Source organism: Cinclus cinclus, chromosome 9, assembly GCF_963662255.1.
Source record: "Cinclus cinclus chromosome 9, bCinCin1.1, whole genome shotgun sequence".
NCBI classification, from domain to species: Eukaryota; Metazoa; Chordata; class Aves; order Passeriformes; family Cinclidae; genus Cinclus; species Cinclus cinclus.
This window is the reverse complement of record NC_085054.1, coordinates 3885915-3903149: the sequence shown is the minus strand read 5'-3', so window position 1 is coordinate 3903149 and position 17235 is coordinate 3885915. Positions and strand designations below refer to the sequence as shown.

General features: G+C 40.1%; 1 protein-coding gene across 1 annotated transcript in view; it reads left to right on the top strand.

The window, feature by feature from the left end:
• Positions 1-17235, top strand: part of PARD3B (par-3 family cell polarity regulator beta) — a 390492-nt gene that overhangs the window by 330488 nt on the left and 42769 nt on the right. Inside the window, exon 23 of the mRNA XM_062498095.1 lies at positions 14075-14198. Within this exon, the coding sequence (XP_062354079.1) occupies positions 14075-14198 (124 nt within the window). The remainder of the gene's footprint in view (positions 1-14074; positions 14199-17235) is intronic.

Sequence of the window (17235 nt, the reverse complement as noted above, 5' to 3'; positions counted from 1 at the left end):
TCTTGTTCATGTTACGAAGTAGAGGTGGTGGAAGATGGTATTAGTTTTCTTCGTGTTGACTGAGAGTACCTTTGTCATTAACCACAGCCCCTGCCCAGCCTTTTCTGCAGTGCTCACTTGTCAGCTTTGACCACGTTCCCCAGAGTGAGATTTCTCCTCATTTTATAATGAGGAACAGAACATTCAGGTTTTTCCATGTGTTGCCACCAAAACCAATATTACAGCCAGACTCAGCAGCAATGATGGCAGCACACAATAATAACCATCCCACATGCAATTTAGATTAACTGCTCTTCTGTTTAGTTCATATTATGCCTCAACAGCATGATCTGATTTGCTGTTTTCACATAATCCATCACTAATTCTTTGAGTTACAAAATGACATTTTTTAGTAGCAGATGGTGGGAAATGGGCTCCCCTACATTCAGAAGGGAACTTCACTTTCTCCAACTGCAGTTATGTCGCTTTATTTATCTGACTTTTATTTTAAATGTGGTTTCCTTTTACAAGTATGAGGATTTTGGGGAACGGTAATGCTTCTATTAGAAGTGTTGTCTTTAAGGCTGCCTGTCAGCATAGGTGGAGCTAAGCAGTAATCACTGGCCACAGACCTCCAGCTCTGATGGTAAGGGAAGAGAGGAGTGGGTGTTTCAGCAGCCTGCACAGATTGCCTCCTCCTCCATCTGAGGAAGATGCTGTTGTGGCTGCCAGAGGAAGCTTTTGGGCTTGTAGAGGACAGCTGTGGCACCCACATGGCTCCCGTCAGTGGTGGCAGCAAGGGGAATAGGAGCCATAATCTCGGTGCCCTCCTACCTCCAACAATGCAGGAGAGCAAATAGGAGCAGCTCTCTGGGGAGTCAGAATTGTTTCCAGAGCTTGGAAGAGGAGGAAAAAGGCAGTAGAGGTGTAGAGAGTTGCATGGAGATGGGGGAGGCTGTCTTCTTCCCACCCTTTTCATCATGACACGTACAGAAGCTCTATACCCACTCTTCCCCAGTCCATCAGCCCTTTGCTAATTGTCTTTCCCTGCCTAAAACCTTTTGGTCCTTGCCTGCCCTCCTCCCCTTTTCTCCTCACAGCCTGTTGGAATCTTCCCTGCCTCCCTATGAACCTTACTCTGCCATTGCTGAATTGCGTTTTGCCACCCCATGAATGAGAACAAATTAAACTACTTTATCTCGATCATTTGTGCAGCAAAATGCAATTTGCTTGTGTTGCTGCAGGTCCTTGAGCCAACTCTGTTCTGGACACTTTTATCACTTTGCAATCTAATCTGCAGAATATCTCAGATCCTCTTGCGTTGAAAGTAAATGTGTTTTTAAGACTTCTTTTTTTTTTAAATCCAGCTGTGTATTTATGCATGCGCAAACCCACAGTGATGTACATGTCCTCATGTATGTATGCATGCATGTATGTAGCTGTATAATAAATAAAAAATACATATCACACTTTGAAAGTCCACACCTAACTGGCTAATGTCAGCTACAGTTGATGGACAGCCAAGTCAGACTCTTTTTATAGTCCATTTCTAAAATGAAACCATAAATTTTAAACCCAGGCTTCATCATTGCAGAGAAAAAAGCTTTTCCAGCCTATTGATGAAATATAACATTTGATAGGATTTATGAGGCCCAGATTCAGGAGGATAATTTGCAGAGCACTTAAAGCTCCTTTTTCCTGCCCTTTGCCTTCCCTCCTCTCAAATACACATACCAAAAAAAGCCATTAGTAATGAAAAATTATTAAGGAAGATTTTTCTTGATTCCATACAAATGTCAATTTGTGAGAGAGAAAGGGGAAGAAAACAGTTGCAGGAGCTCTTACAGTAAAGGGGTCTAAGTAGACCCAGGCTGATTATATGAGAGGAATACTGGCTTTTACTGATAAATACACAGTGTGATTATTTGCTGTAATACAGTCATTTGTAATGTGTCTCTGTGTGTGTGTATGATTTTTAATAGTAGCGGATGGAATTTTTTTTTTTAATCGCTTTGAGATATTCACAAACCAGCCACATAAAGTTAAAAATAAAACCAATACCCAGCTTCTCAGTATCTTGATAAAGTTTCCTTCTGGCTTGTATTACCAGAGTGATAATTTCAGAGGAAAAACATCTTCTGTAACTTGTGATCACAGTATCTGTCAAATGGTAGGAAATGAAGAAAACTGCCAGACAGTGTCAGATTTATTAACAGCTCTAAGAAAACCAAAATTAATGCATTTTCTCTTCTTTGATGGGTTGAAATGTCCATGTGCTGTACTTATCTTAATGGACAAGTGAAGGAAGTAGCACTCATCAATTAAGTCTCTCATTAAGCTGACTACAGCTTAATCTGGAGCACATGCAGGAGTACTATGTGTGTACCAGGCTGTACCCTCGAAGGTGTCATGGTTGTTGTTAAGGAGTGCTCATCCCACAGATGCCAGGAGCAGCCTGCTGTACCAGGGAGAATGCAGTCCTATAGGGCAGGGAGGAGGACAGTCATGGAAAACAGGCTGTGCCACTTGTGCCTGGGGTGCTGCTGGCCTGGCTTCCATTGGAAAACTGTATTTCCACATGTTGATAACCAGTCTTCAGCCATTTGGGTTGAAAATGCCTATGTAGGAGGTGTGCTGAAGCTGAATTTTGTAACAGCTGGGTTTTTTGGGGGACAGGGGGTGTTGCTGGAAAGAAAAGATGACAAGGGGTTGTTTTGTCTGTGCAAAAAGTAAAAAGCAGCAGCATATATTCTTCCAACAAGAATCTATAGCCCTTCCATATGCTGGAATGGGGTCTTTATATTTTGGAAGGGAATACAGCCTAGTTTTATACCAGACTGTGGCTTTTGCCACCCCTTGAACGGTGACAATTTGACTAAGTTAAAAGATTTAGAGTACTTCCCACACACATGATAGAAACTTGGCTGCTAACTTCACCAAAAGTACTTGTCCTGAACTGCCAGAGCCAATATATGTTTTTCCAGTAGCAGGTTCTGACTGCAGGGACCAGATAGACTGCTGTTGCAGGAATGAAGGATGAGGTAAACAGGGTGTTCAGTGATGATCAGTGCTCCCAGGCCCCAACACACCACCTTCCATAGAGGAAAAGGGTGAGCTGCTTTGAATGCCCTGAAAAATGTCGTGGAGGGGCAGGACAAGAATCGGAACAGAGGAGAGGCTGGAGCAGCTAGAAGATGGAGACAATAAAGGGGGTGCTGGGCCAGGCCATAGTTGTGGACAATTTGTGGATGCTTCAAAGTTGAGAGAAGGGTGCCAGTACTGCAGGTGTGATGCTGTGTTAGTGAGTCAGACATGAGCACTTCATCTGAACCAGTGCCAAAAGGAAGAGGTGCTGTTGGGTGTCCCATGGCACCTGCAGCCCCATCCTCACTGGCACTGCTTTGGGAAGTGCTTCTGGGAGATGGGTCTCAAGGAGTGCTAGAAGGAGACATGCTGACCTAGGTGCATCAGGGGAGGTGTTTCTGTACTACAGATGCCCGTGGGACAGAGATCTGCTTGTATGGGAAGCCAGTAATGGGTGGAAGAAATTGGCATCCTTGGCTGAAAGATAAGGAAGAGAAAGACTTCCACCATCAAGATGAGAACAGAGAATTGAGGCAGCAAGACATAAGCAGATGGGAAAGGATTGGTAAGGTGTGTCTCTAAACATGGCAATTGAAAGCATATAAGAATCATTCTGTAGAGGCAGAGGTGAGCCTGAACCAAAACACTTGCTCCAGGATTTCTGGGACTCCCAGCCAAACTCAGAGAGATAGGTTTGATCTTCCTTTCCTAGGCAAGGCATGCCAAAAAATGGTTCTGTGTAGTTTGAAGATTCCATTATTTCATTTTTTCCATTTTAATTTAACATTTTTCAAAGCAATTACTAAAAATGAGTAGGACTTACCTTCAGTCTTAAACACCTCTGTCCTCCAAGTAGAAAAGCAAGAGTAATTTCCTATCAGAAGTGCAGTGGAGTTGCAGCTGTAAGAAGGAGCTAGAAAAACAGTGAATGTCTGTAAGTCTGGGAGCTTCCATTGACTGCATAATGCAAAGCAATAAAGTTGCACTGCTAACTTGAGGCCTCCAAGTTCAGAAATACTTCTCCAAAGTGCAGTTTGGCTTATGAAGAGTTCAATTCTGTTTATGCAGGGCTTGTGATGAAAGTGGGTTGAAGGAATGACTGTGTGCTCCCCAGTCTGTGAATGCAAACTGTAAAACAGTGGTCCCAGGACCCAGCTGCAACAAGGGAATTGCCCAAGGGATGAGGCTGCTGGATGGGTGGAGAGGGTGGCCTTGGAAGCAGCAGAACTTTGCAAAAATCCATCTACCACTTCAGCATCTCTCAGGGCTTTTGTTGAGCAATAACCACAAGCTAAATTTTCCGTATATAATTCCTGAGAGAAACTGGTGGTAACTGATGTTTTGATTTTTTTGAGTGTATTCCTGTGAAACTTCTCAAATCTCAGTTGTAGTTTGAAAATACTACCCTATCAGAGAACCAAAATGAGTTTACCTTCAGGGTTGTCCCCATGGTAAGATTGCCCTAAAATGTTTAGCCCCGTGCACTATTACGGTGTAGAAAATAAAACTGTGCCTGTTTCTTTTGCCATCTGTTAAACATTTCATGTGTCATTTTAGTATATCTTCTGAATAAGTGAACTTCAGATAATGGCATTGGAGTAAGGTTGTCCTGAAGAGTGTGTGTGGATTATACCCCTCTGCAAGAAGCCCCATGCATTGTAAGAGTCATTCGAGCACACCCAGCAGTGCTTTCTCTTTGCTTTGCCTTGCACTCACAGCTAACAAAATGAGCTCAAAAGAATTCACTTGTTGTCTTTGCTTTTCTTTAGCTTGTAGTTGGAGCTTTAAATGCTTTCTGTATCAGGCTTGCACGCTTCACCTTGCATGTGCCAGTGGCTTAATAAGAGCATCTGCTGTCTTTCTGTAGCAAATCTGATGGTTTTTCTGTGCACATATCTTTAGTTGTACATATAAATAGAATCCAGGCACTGTTAGATGCATATGAAAATGAACGTCATATTGAAATGGTAACATATGAGGTTTTCTGCAGTTCCATTTATGAAGTATCAAGTTAAAAACAAAGCTGTGAAGTAGCCAGAAAACTTTTTTTATTTCTGCAGCCAAAGGCATATGCTTGTACAGCCTAACCTAATTAGGTCTCTGATATGTTCTTAGAATGGTCAGTATTTCATGTGTTGTACCGTTGTCTGCGAGCTGTTTTTTCCTTATGGTTAGGTTTTTACACAGCAGAAAGTAGGAAAGCACTGCTCCAGATGTCTGGCTCCTTTCACCAACTTTGTTGCTGTCTACAGCAAAATTTGAGTTTTAACTCTACAGAGCAAATTCCCTTTGAATCTTTGGATGCCCTTAAACAGTGTAGTAGTGGAGTATGTGTAAATGTCTACAAAGTACAGTGATTGGAGTGGCTGGTTTAAGAGGAGCTATAAAATGGTTCCAGCTGGAGTGCATTCTTGAGGTAAGCTCAAAATGCACTCCAAATTGTCAGCACACTACTCAGAAAAAACACAAGAAACAAATCATCTTTAGTGTGCTTTGCTTCCCTTAATGCACATAAGGATAGTGTAAGTGGAAGCTGGTCAATTTTCAACAGTTTGTGTAAAATTGTCCCTAGGTTTTGCTTCTGTACTTCAGCCTTTGTGAATAAATGCATCACACGGGGTTGTAAGTATACCTGTGTGTATTTCTGTGGTCATAATGGCATCTATATTTCAATAAGTATTGTGTATCTGTCCATTAATATTTATATGGAACAGAGAGCTTTGGTTCTTGCAATTTTTAATAAACATTGGTGGTGTTACTAGTTTATACAGAGCATTCAATATGCTCCATCAAAATGGCAGCTCTAATTAGGTTCCTTGAATTAGCTAATGGATTTTGAGAAAGATAGCTTACAAAGCTCTTACAGCTGTCCAAGATATCCCTGCCATGGCAGAAAGACAAAAGGCCGCTGGAAGCTACAGATTTGAAAGCGTTAGAAATGCGGCTGACAGTTAAAAAAAGATAAATTACGTTTGTATTTTTTCCTGTAAAAGTCCTAACACTGGATTAATGTTATCCTTGTAGTGACCATTTATTAGAAACACCCCAAAAAACCCCAGCTTTATTGTAAGGTTGTGTTTTGGCTCTGGGACCTGTGCTTTTCCCTGATGCTTTTAACGTGATGTGAATTCTTTTTCTTTTTTAAGGTGTAAGCTCTATCTGTCACATAATTACAGACACCGAGAACTTTTTTTTTTTTTAGTCAAGGTTGCTTTGTCTACCTCTAGCTAGGCCAGGTATTAAAAAAGCAAACCATATAGAGGATTAGTTGCTGCCACTCTGCCAGTGGCATAGGTTGGCACGTATGTAATGAAGAGCAGATGATACAGTCTCTAGTGTGAAACTAGGAGAAGTAATTTCTGGGAGAAAATGGATAGTTACTCTGGGCTTTGAAATTTTCAACAAAATATGTTTTAGAGCATAGGCAGTGGCATCTACTGTGAGGGAATTCTTACATCCTCAATTCTTCTCTCACAAGGGAGTGCAGAAATGAGGACTGCACTGAATAGTCACCTCCTCTCCCTCCTGCTTTTGCTTTGTGTGTGGTAAAGAGAAGTCCTGAGGGACTCCTGAATGGCTAATTCATTGCAAGTTTGTAATGTAGTTATTATTTGAGCTTTAGTGATAAGTTTAATAAATGGTAGTGCAAAAAGCAATAGCCTTTAAATGAAAAAAACCTAGCTGCCAGTTCCAGGCAGGTATGATAGTCTTTAAGAAATAGAGTTGCATTTCTACACTGGAGTTTAGCATTCAGCATTTGCTTTGTTGGATTGTTAAAGCTGCTGTAAATGGAGTTCGGAGGGCTGAAAATCTGCTCTGTGTTGATGTGACCTATCTATTGTAAATATGCCAGCTGCTTTACATCAGTAAAGTAAAATACCCCCTCCCAAGCTGTGTTGTAATACAAAGTGCCAAAAAAGGCAATTTAAGTACTTTGCCGTGTAAATCCAGATGAAATTACCTTGGAGAGAAGGCCTTCAATTATGCCTCACACGTGACTTCTCCATGATGGATAAAAGACATAATTGATATCATCTTTAGTGAAGAAACCAGAAACTGTTGCATTGTCTAGAGGCTACTGAAAATACCAGGAAAATCTGTTTTTCATCATTTTCATTGTGTATTGTTTATAGAGAGTTTGGTTGTTGTCAGCAGCCGAGTCCCTAATCTCCCTGCTTTCCTGGCCCTTCGGAGACAAGTGCACATCTCACATCAACAAGACAGCAGTAAACTGGTCCCATGCCAGATACAGACATTGCCATTAACCAGCCTGAACTGGAAAGGCATCCTTTTTTATTATTAATTAAGATCTGGTGATTGCCTTCTTTGATGAGGCAAATACATTGAGCAGAGAAAAGGAAAAAAAAAAATTACCTTTCTTTGAAATAAAGATGACAATCAGGCTACAAACAAGAAAATGTCTGCCTTCTTCTCTTTCCTTTCTACTTGATTGCAAATAATGTGTTTCTGTTAGAGTAGCATATATCATATCTGCTTACAGTGAAGTTAAACCTCAGTGTGCCAGTTTTGTTTCTATAAAACAACAAGTTAGGCTATACCTCCCATTATTCCTGGCCAGCTGTAGTCAGCTATAAGTTATAAAGGAGAGTAATGGAGATGAGAAGTGGCTGGTTTGAAAAGATGATGCTCATTTGAATGTCTAGGCTGTCTGCCATGACGAACAGGAAAAGGTGTTGTATGTCATGTGAAGGGAGGGAAACATCAAAGGTTGCCTTGTGTCAAGCCACTGAGAGATATTTTATAAACAGTTTGGAAAAACTGAAAGTGATACAAATCTGTTGGTCTCAATCTTCAAATGGTTCTTTTGAGGCTTCTGTAAACGTATTGTGAGCTATTTGGGGAAGGAAAAGGTTAATGACATTGCTAATTCATATCATTCAAGGTTCTCTTTCCTTCTTTCTTCCTAATGAGTCTGTAGGAACCTGAGAATATCATCTTCTCTCTTTCCACTAATCTCCTAATGTCAAGAGGTCAGTGGTGATGTTACAGGGTCAATAGGACTCAATTTACCTCCAGACAAATGGTAGTCGTGCTGCCCTAGGAGGCTTTGACCTTCTGGACAGAAGTGGCTGTACAGCTTTTATGTTCACCTAAAGAATTGAAAGGTGACGGTGTATGTTCCACTGAAGCACAGTTAGGAGTTTTTAAAATATTATAAAACAGATTAAGATTCGGGGACTTCAATATACAGGTTCAACTAAGTGTAAATGGCTTCTTCAGTGTAATTTGTTTTTCTGCAGTTTGTTTATGATTCTTTATATGCGTTTATGTGCCTAGAGAGAAACACATCTATCTAATGCTTCTCACATCAGTCCATCTATGCAGTCCTTCTCAGTCCTGCCTAAATGGAACAGGGCTCGAAGTCTACCTACCAGTCATTTTGTACAAGAGTCCAAATCAAGTGTCCTCGTAGAGCCCCTCTCCATTGAGAAAGACAGTGGTTGTCTATACAACAAGTATGTTCCTGCCCAGAGCAAGAAAGCAGGTGGTGTGGAGACCAAAAAAGCCACATCTTTCCAGTTCCTAGAAAGATGTCGTTCTTAGCTCAGTGTGGGGTGTGTGTAGCCAGAACTGGGGCTGACTTTTGCTGAACATCAAAGGTGATTCCTGAAGCTGCAAGGCAACATCAGTGATGTCAGCAAGGCATTTCTGGTAAGTCTTTCCTTGCAATACCATTTCCTTACTCAAGTGCATATGAAACAACAAATGTTGATTTATCTCTAAAATCTCTTTCTCTTGGTGGTCACAAAGATGAAAGCTGAATTACAGAATTATAGAATTATGTTCTTACCATTGATTTTATCACTTCCCACCCCTCTTTTTATTTCTTCTTACTACTGAGGTTGCAAAAATATCTTCATAAGAAATGTAATACTTAAATAAATGCAAGGGCTGGAACTGAAAGAGAAACTTACTCAAATATTTAATTTGTTATGACTTCAAAATGGAAGTTTTATCCTAAGTGAAAGATACTCTTACATGCTCTGTTGGATGCCCTTTTACTGTGTATCTTTGTAGAGCACTGTGTTCCTTTCAGTATGTAAAATCAGTTTTGTTTTTTAGCAGATTGTGAATGGAATATTGTCCACCATTCTCTAGAGTCTGTGAATCACATTTTGTCTTGAATTTGTTTGTTAATGGAAAATTCTCTAAAAATAATAATTTTCCTTTTTCTTTTTATTCTTTTTTGTTTGCTTGTTTTGTTTTATTTTAACTTGGAGGCACCAGTTGTTTGCATAGGGGAATGACAGCTGGGTAAAATCAGTGTTCGAAAGAAGTGATTGGCAAAAAAGCCCCGTGCAGTATTAATGTGTTTAGGAAAACCACTGGAAACAAAATGTTTATTGCCTCTTTAAATGTATGTTTATATATAGCTTTAAGTGGTTCATCTTACTTCGTATGTGCAGCACTTGTTTTTAATTTTGTGTTATCAAGAAAGCTGCAGTAAGAAGTCACTAATTAAAAAAATGTCATTTGAACTTGAATGATGGAAATCCAGATTAGCAACTCAGGGAAGAGCACAGAGAAGATTTTACTGTGCAAAACTTGAGCCATACATATTAAATACTGATTATGGTGTTTCAATTATTTGAAAAAAAAAAAAACCAGTCATACTGAATACATAATATTATTGCTATGGTGCTTGTTCATCTCTCTCTTCAGAGGTGTTGGGGCGAAATTTCACAGTCATATTTGACGTAATGTCAGAGAGCTTGAAGCTCAGTCTCTGCTGCATTAGGGGTCCCCTTTTGTCTTGGGCTGTCTGTCCCTGCTGAGAGGCAGTTTTGAAGCCCGTGCCTCTGCACTGGCAGTGGGCAGGGTGGGCCCTGCAGGGTGCTTCTGACAGGTGCAGGCACAGGGAGGGGAGGGTGATTTCTGGCCATTGTTTATCCAGGTGGATAACGATATCCACCTGGCTAGAACCATATCGTGTTGATTCCAACCATAGCACAGACTTGTTTCTCCTTGCTCCAAGCCAGAAGTCCTTAATTCTCCCAATAAGGACTGTATTTAACAAAAGTATGGAATGACTGACAGGACTGTGCTTTTTCCTCTTTTGAATGTTCACGTGTTTGTTGAATTTTTTTCTATTAAACAAAACAAAACATCCCAATCAAAAAAAAAAAAAAAACCAAACCCACCTTGCAGTGTGTGCAGCTTATTGGAAGGACTGCTGAACTTCTCTTAAGTTTTTTTATGGCTTGGGATTTTGGACGTGGTTGTTACTATTGCTTGAAATCAGCACCTGAGTCTTCACAACTCTTTTTGAAGTTTCTCAGAGATTTATTCCTACACATAGACATTATTTTAGAACTTCCCAGTGTCAGCTGCTTCTGAATCAGTCTCCTTACATGTAGCACAGTTTCAGGAAATCATTCTGAAAACAACTGGAAAATGCTGAGTGAATGGTTCTCTCACAGTCTTGTGACACAGAGAAGTCAGTGAGTACATTAAATTTTGGATCCTGGGAACATGTGATGGTGGAGGGAATGGTAAATGTGTTGTTGCATGGTTCACTGAAGAACGTGTAGCACAGCTTCAGAGCCATGTCAGGGAAGCAAGGGTGCATAGAATTGTACATATGATGAGGACTGTAATATTTGTATCTCCTCAAGGAGAGAGCACTGCACTAAGTGTAAAGCTACTGTAAAAGAAATCTGTCTGCTGTACTTACCATGCTGGCTGAAAAGCTTCAGTAAGTGTCCTTAATATAAGCTGACTTTGATTGGAGTATTGTTTTTATATTTCTTCTGTAAGCTCAGGTTCCTTTTCAGTATAAATAGTCATGCATCTGAAACATTTGAACTGGTATTCATCTGCTGCTTCCCTGGCTGAGAACCGCTATCTGATCAAACCAATATTTTTTAATTATGTATTTATAGGCAGATGGGAGAATAGTTTACAGTCAATGTATGATCTTCTCTGCAAATCTTGGAATATTGTGTTGGGGTTTTTTTTTAATATTGCCTTATCAGTTTCCTTTTTTTATTACTGATGACTTCATTCTGTTTGAATTCAATGCTTCAGTTTCTTTGGGGTAAACTAATAGATTATGTATGCGATATTTGCACAGTGCTGATTGAATTCATCTGGTGAGTTTGAATGTGGTTCATATATTCAAATAATTGTCAGGAGCCAAGTTGAAATTCAGAACTGTTTCATGAGCATTGCACAGGGCATCATATTTATCTCACTTTACTCAGGAGTGGGTAAAACTTCAATGGTAAGCTAGAATGCAGCTCTTTCAAAAGCCAATGTCTTTCACATTTGTGCTTATAAACTGGTAGAGAGAAGGAAGTTGTGGAGCTTTAGAAGCGGATGTACTGACCAACCCTCTTCCTACCTGTTCCCTTCACTTTTCTAACAAATTCTCAACCTGCTGGCCATTTTTGACCAGACTTGATTGGTGACTTGATGTTCATGAGATACTGGAACACGAAGTTTCGCTAAGTGCAAATAAGCAGCCCGCTGGAGGGGCCTGGATGAATGCTCTTGCTGGGGAGAAATACTGCGATGTGAAGCATTATCAGACACGAGAGAAGCCACAGGAGAGAAGCACAGGAAATCAGACTTCATGGAGCTGCTTGTTTCCACAGAGATGATGCTTGTGTTTTCACACTAATCCAGATGGATAACTTTCCATGTGCCGCTATCTTTCATTCAAATGCTCCTACTCATTCTCATGGATAGGGCTTGTAGTTTAACACTGCATGGCAGAGGTTTGCCAAAGCCAAAGCTGTCAGGCCCTGTCTTGTAGTACATGTAATCAGCTTGAGCTCTGCAGCACCACTTCTCCACTCACTGGCTCAAAGGGCTTGAGCAGAAGGAAGTCCACCTACAGGAGATCTACAGTCAGTGGAGCACAGGCTCCTGAGTGCCTTAAAATACATCAATCTCAGATTTAATTTTAAAAACGGGGGAAAGCCAATATGGGTGGTGTTTTCAGATTGCCTCTTCAGCCAAAGTACCTGGTGGTAAGAAGTGGGTTAGACCACTGGTGACAGGTGCTGTACAGTTTGTGGAGAGCTTCAGGGAGTCAGGTTGGCTGGAATCAAACTAGACCTATTGCCTGTATTTCAGTGTTTCCCTCTTAGCTAGTGCTGCTTTGGGCAATGTTGTTGGCAAAGCAGCAGGGACATTACTTTGGGCCTTATCTTATGTTAGCAGCCCTCATTAAACATTTTATCTGTACTCACAAGTAATGTCAGGGGATTTCATAGGTATTGTACTGCTCATGAGCTATGGACCAAACTTCACAGTTCTAAGTGATAGTCCTCATTAGCTAGACCTCAGTTTCAGTGTTTTGCAAACTGGAAATGGTTCTCTGCTATTTTACAAGAATTCATGTAAGGCACAGAGGCATTTATCTGTGGAAGGAATAAAGGTGAAGAGGGAATATACTTTTTTCCCCTCAGTAGTCCACAGAGTTTGTGCAAGCTCTCTGCACTGTCTTGGCAGATCATGAGAAAAATTTCATGTGCTCTGGAAGATTTCAGTAAGTCAGCCAGTGAAGCTTGAAACCTCTGGGACTTTGTAGAGTAGATGGATAACTTAGGCTTCAGGAAAGGAAGTCATTGGATTTTTCATGGAAACCTATAATGCTGCAAGTAACCATTTCCAATCCTAACTGCGTATTCAGTTGTATTTGCAGCCTATGTGTTATTTCTCTTAACTGGTAGTTCATTTTTAACCAGTCTAGATTGCTGATACATACTAGAAACTAAGTATTATTGAACTGGTGGGTTTATGTGTAATATTTTGTATGTGCTGTCCAAATTCAGTTGGCTGTGCAAATCCTATAAAGGGCTTCTCTAGATTCTGGCATACTCATAGTGGAGCATGAAGTAGCAAGATGCTCCACTGAGTCGGTGCTCATGCGAGCAAATCTCTGTAGTCCATTGATAGAGAGGCAGAGTTAAGGTTGTAGATTAAGAGGATATATGGTGATGTGCTGCAATAACAATGGTTTGAGTTTAGGAGCAGCCACAAATTAATTGTATAATTAATAATTCTCTGTGAGTGCCAGTGAATGCTACTTAGCCATACAGTGAGTACTTACCCCAGTGCTGACTACAGCAGGGCTGGAAATAGCTGCAGGAAGCTTTTAATTTATTAATGTTTAAAAAGACCGAAGTTTTTCAAATTCTTAGCCAGTTTCAGGATTTTATTTAATACTTACTGGTTATATCTTGAGCTTCCACAGTTGTACAAGCCCAGCTGTAAGGTTTTAGAAGGCTCACTGGGGTCAAACCCCACAGAAAGGCATGTGTTTAACTTGATAAACTAAGCAACTCCACTGGATTTACCAGAGCAGTTTGCAGTGTATGCAGTTCTCCATACAAGTGAGTCGTTGTGGATTACTAAGTGAATTACTGTTTAATTACCACTTTAAAAAGATGGTGTCAAGATTTAATAGTGTGCTTTCCCATCTCTCTCGCCTCCTCTGGATTTTCATGGTTGATGTTTGAGTTCTTTGTATACTTGGGAGGGAGTTTGGGGGTCTTTTTATGAGACAAAACTTTTCTGTGATTCTCTGTGAATAATAGTTTATTCTTTATCTAGAACATGTGTAATTTTAGGGAAATTCCACATTTAGCATGGGAGCAAAAGAAAACATTTTTTGTCAGCGTATCATCATCATCATCATCATTATTAAAATATGATAGTCATTTATAGCTGCTCACTGGAATGTTAAAAGTTTTCTTGTGCTCCCCCATCTGTCTGCATCCATCTGTTGTCTCTTGTCTTGTACTGGAAGTGTTAAGTTCTTTGGACAGGGATAGCCTTTTTTAAAAACAGGGATCAAGTTTACAATTAGCAGCCTTGTCAATACACGAAAGCGAAAATAAGGCTGATATGGGCCAGTGGGACCTATGCAGATCAGGAAAATCAAACACAGTCCCTTTGTCTCTGGTCTGGCAATTCTCTGTGTGTACCTGGTGTCAGAAATGTGTGTCCATGGTTTTATGTGGCTCTTTTTTCCCTGCAGTGGTGGGAATGCTGATCGTATCCAGAGGCTGCGGAAGGAGTACCAGCAGGCCAGGCGGGAGGGCTTGCCTTTCTACGAGGATGACGAGGGAAGGATGCAGCTGGCTGACTATGACCAGTGCTGGGTAGGTCCACTATGGCATCCCAAGTGCTTTTGCAACATTCAGAGTTAGCAGAGGGTGCTCATTTGTTTGTGTTATCCAGAATTCCTGTGTCTGTTTAGCATGAATTTAGGGAGTCCATGGAAGTGGAGAAATCCCTAATGCCAGCCCACCGAAGAAAATGTTAATAATGAGAACTTGGCTAAAATTAACTTGTCTGTTCACTGTGTTTGATTTAGGCCCAGGTTTCCTCCATTAAGCTCGAGACAGAGATTCAATGCCAAACTTTGTCGTGTGTGGTAGCATCAAGGCTTTTCAGATGGATTTATGGTGCTCTGGCTGTTCATCTAGTGGCTGTCTGGGTTAACAAGAGCATTAGAAGAGGAGACTCTCACTGTGCTTAGCTGCAAAGTGAGAGGGAGGAAATAGAGGCATGTCTGTCCTACCCTTCCTTCTGCATATGGGACAGTAGCAATCTGGCTATGTTATAGCCTTTGTAACTTTCATAAAGTGAAAAACGTAATTATTTGCTCCCCTGCATCAAATTTCTTAAAATATTCTACAAGCACTATAGAACTGTTATAGGCATGATGTATTCCCTATTTTACACCTAGGATTCACACTACACACAGACATATTATCTACCCCACTACTGAAGAGTAACCTATAACCTATAGAAGAACCAGACATTAAATCAACAGTGCCAGATTTCTGAATGTGTTAAATAAATGCAACAACCATAGTCTATGGGTACTCAAGAGCTCTGCCTGAGCAAGTTTTGAACTTGGACTCTTGTCTCTTTAGAAGTAATTATAATCAACCAGCATTCAAAAATGTAGCTTTGATAAAATGCAATTTATGCTAAATTCAAAATTTTAGTTTAAAAAAAGACAAAATTATGTAAAAATCTTAAGAATCTATATATGTCTGAAGTTTAAACTAACATTGGTTTTAATGTCTGCAAATGATCAGCGTGAATGCTGAAGTGAAATCTGCAATGACTGCAGCTATAGTACAAAAAAACCCTATGCAAGACTAGATTTTATTGAAATCACAGAGAGATGCAGAGTTAAAAGGGGTGTATTTACACATATTATCATATAAATTTGTTCATTAACTCCAAAACTGTTGTTGTATATATTATTCTGATTCAATTACCAGAAGTGTCATCTTCAGTGAAATAATTCTTTCCTTAAAGCAGTTAACTTTAATCCACTCCCTTAAATTTTGTGACCCGGATTTGTGAGTCAATGTACCTGCTGTTATTCTTCTGAATTGCTTTTGTAAACTAAAATAAGAATATGCATCAAATATGTCTTCCTGTTGAAATTCTGAGTTGTTGTAAGTGTCCTGACAGGCTTCAGACTGGCTCAGTGCTACCTCTTCAGCAGCCTGAGGATTTCTACTTCTTATCTGAAACTGATAAAACTTTATTAATGCTCAGATGCAGTTGAGATTTATGATCCAGTGTAGTTTCACAAGATTCACAAAGGATTCTTCTAGGTAATCCTCAATAAGCCTTTCCTGTTAGGTATAATGCCCAGAGATTACTGATTTCCAAAGCTTTGCTTTTCCGGTGAGGCATGTAGTCCTTAATCAAAGCACCCGAAAGAGTGCTTAAAGTACCTAAATCATGAAATGATTCACAACAGTGGCACTAGAATTGTTGCTTTTTGTCCTTCCAGTGCAGAATATCTGAAAACAGTTTTGTTGTGAGGAATGGCAGTCTGCTCAAAAATCAGAGTTTACCTTGAGGGCTGTGGTACTCTGAAGTTTGTTACTGCAACAGTTCTTCCTGTTGAAGTAGTTTATAAACTTCAAAGACTTCTGGTCTCTTCAGTGCAACAATATCACCCATTGATCCATCCAGCCCTGCTTTCATAGGCACTGTCTTTTAGTCTGGAAAATACTGCAGCCACAGCTTGCTCTCTTCCTTTGCTCTCTTTCCACTGATGCCTGAAAGTTCTGCTCCTGCCTGTAGTTTTACCCTTAAAATACCTGTGTTACAGAGACAGAAAAGAAGGAACAAAAATAGAATCAAAATATTAAAAAGAAAACAAATGTCTCAAAGCATCTTACCAGGAGAGTCCTCAAGATATCTTTTAAGCAATGCCATCATTCCCACCTCGGGCAGCTGACCCTCAGCAGCACTGTGATAAAACAGATTGAACAGCAGCTGATTTTTTTCCACCTTTACTTATCAGTGAAGAGACATGCTGATGACTAATTGCATAATTGCGAATAAATAAAAACTTACTCTAATCTTCAGGATGTCAAATCTTTCTTTAAAGAGACAACAGACAGCTGAGGAGGAGGAAAACCTTCTGGTAGCACTTTTCTTTCTTCCCACAGGAGGTTGTGGCACCAGGGAAGCTGCAGCTGGAAAAGAGATGCTGTGTCTCTGTATTTTTAAGACTCGATTAGTCCTGTCCTTACTTTTCTCAGTCAACTGTTTTACCTAAGCCAACTTTCCTATAAGTTGTCTTTCTAATGTACAGCAGCTGCTGTAATCACTTCCCACCATCTCATGAAACATGCAGATAAGTTGGGAAAAGCAGAGGATAATTTGAGAAGACACTATCCCATCGCAAATCAGCAGCCTCAGAAATGGATCCTGGATCTTGTCCTCCAAAACAGTGTCTGAGAACTCATGAGGCAAATTTCTATCTGATAAAGCTGACATTGACAAGTGGCCTTTAGCTGACACTGTAATGGGACAGAATTTCTAATAGAAGGGGTATTTCTAACAATCTACTTTTTTTTTTTTAAGTGGGATAAATGAAGTTAAAATGCAGAGCCGGCTGAAAAGCTAGCATTGTAAGGGAAAATGATCTCATGACAGGCAATTGGGATCCATAAATGTTTAAAAAATAAGGTCAAAAATTCATTTTAAATAGGCCTGCTATTCTCTCATCGTCCATTCCTCCCCCCTGCATCCATTTTCCAATTCTCTTCTGTTCTTCTCATCTGTTGCTGGATGAATTTTTTGCTCTCTTGCACTTTCATTCTGTTTTCTCTTCCCCACAGTCTATTCCTTTTCTTTTTGTAAGAAACTGAATAA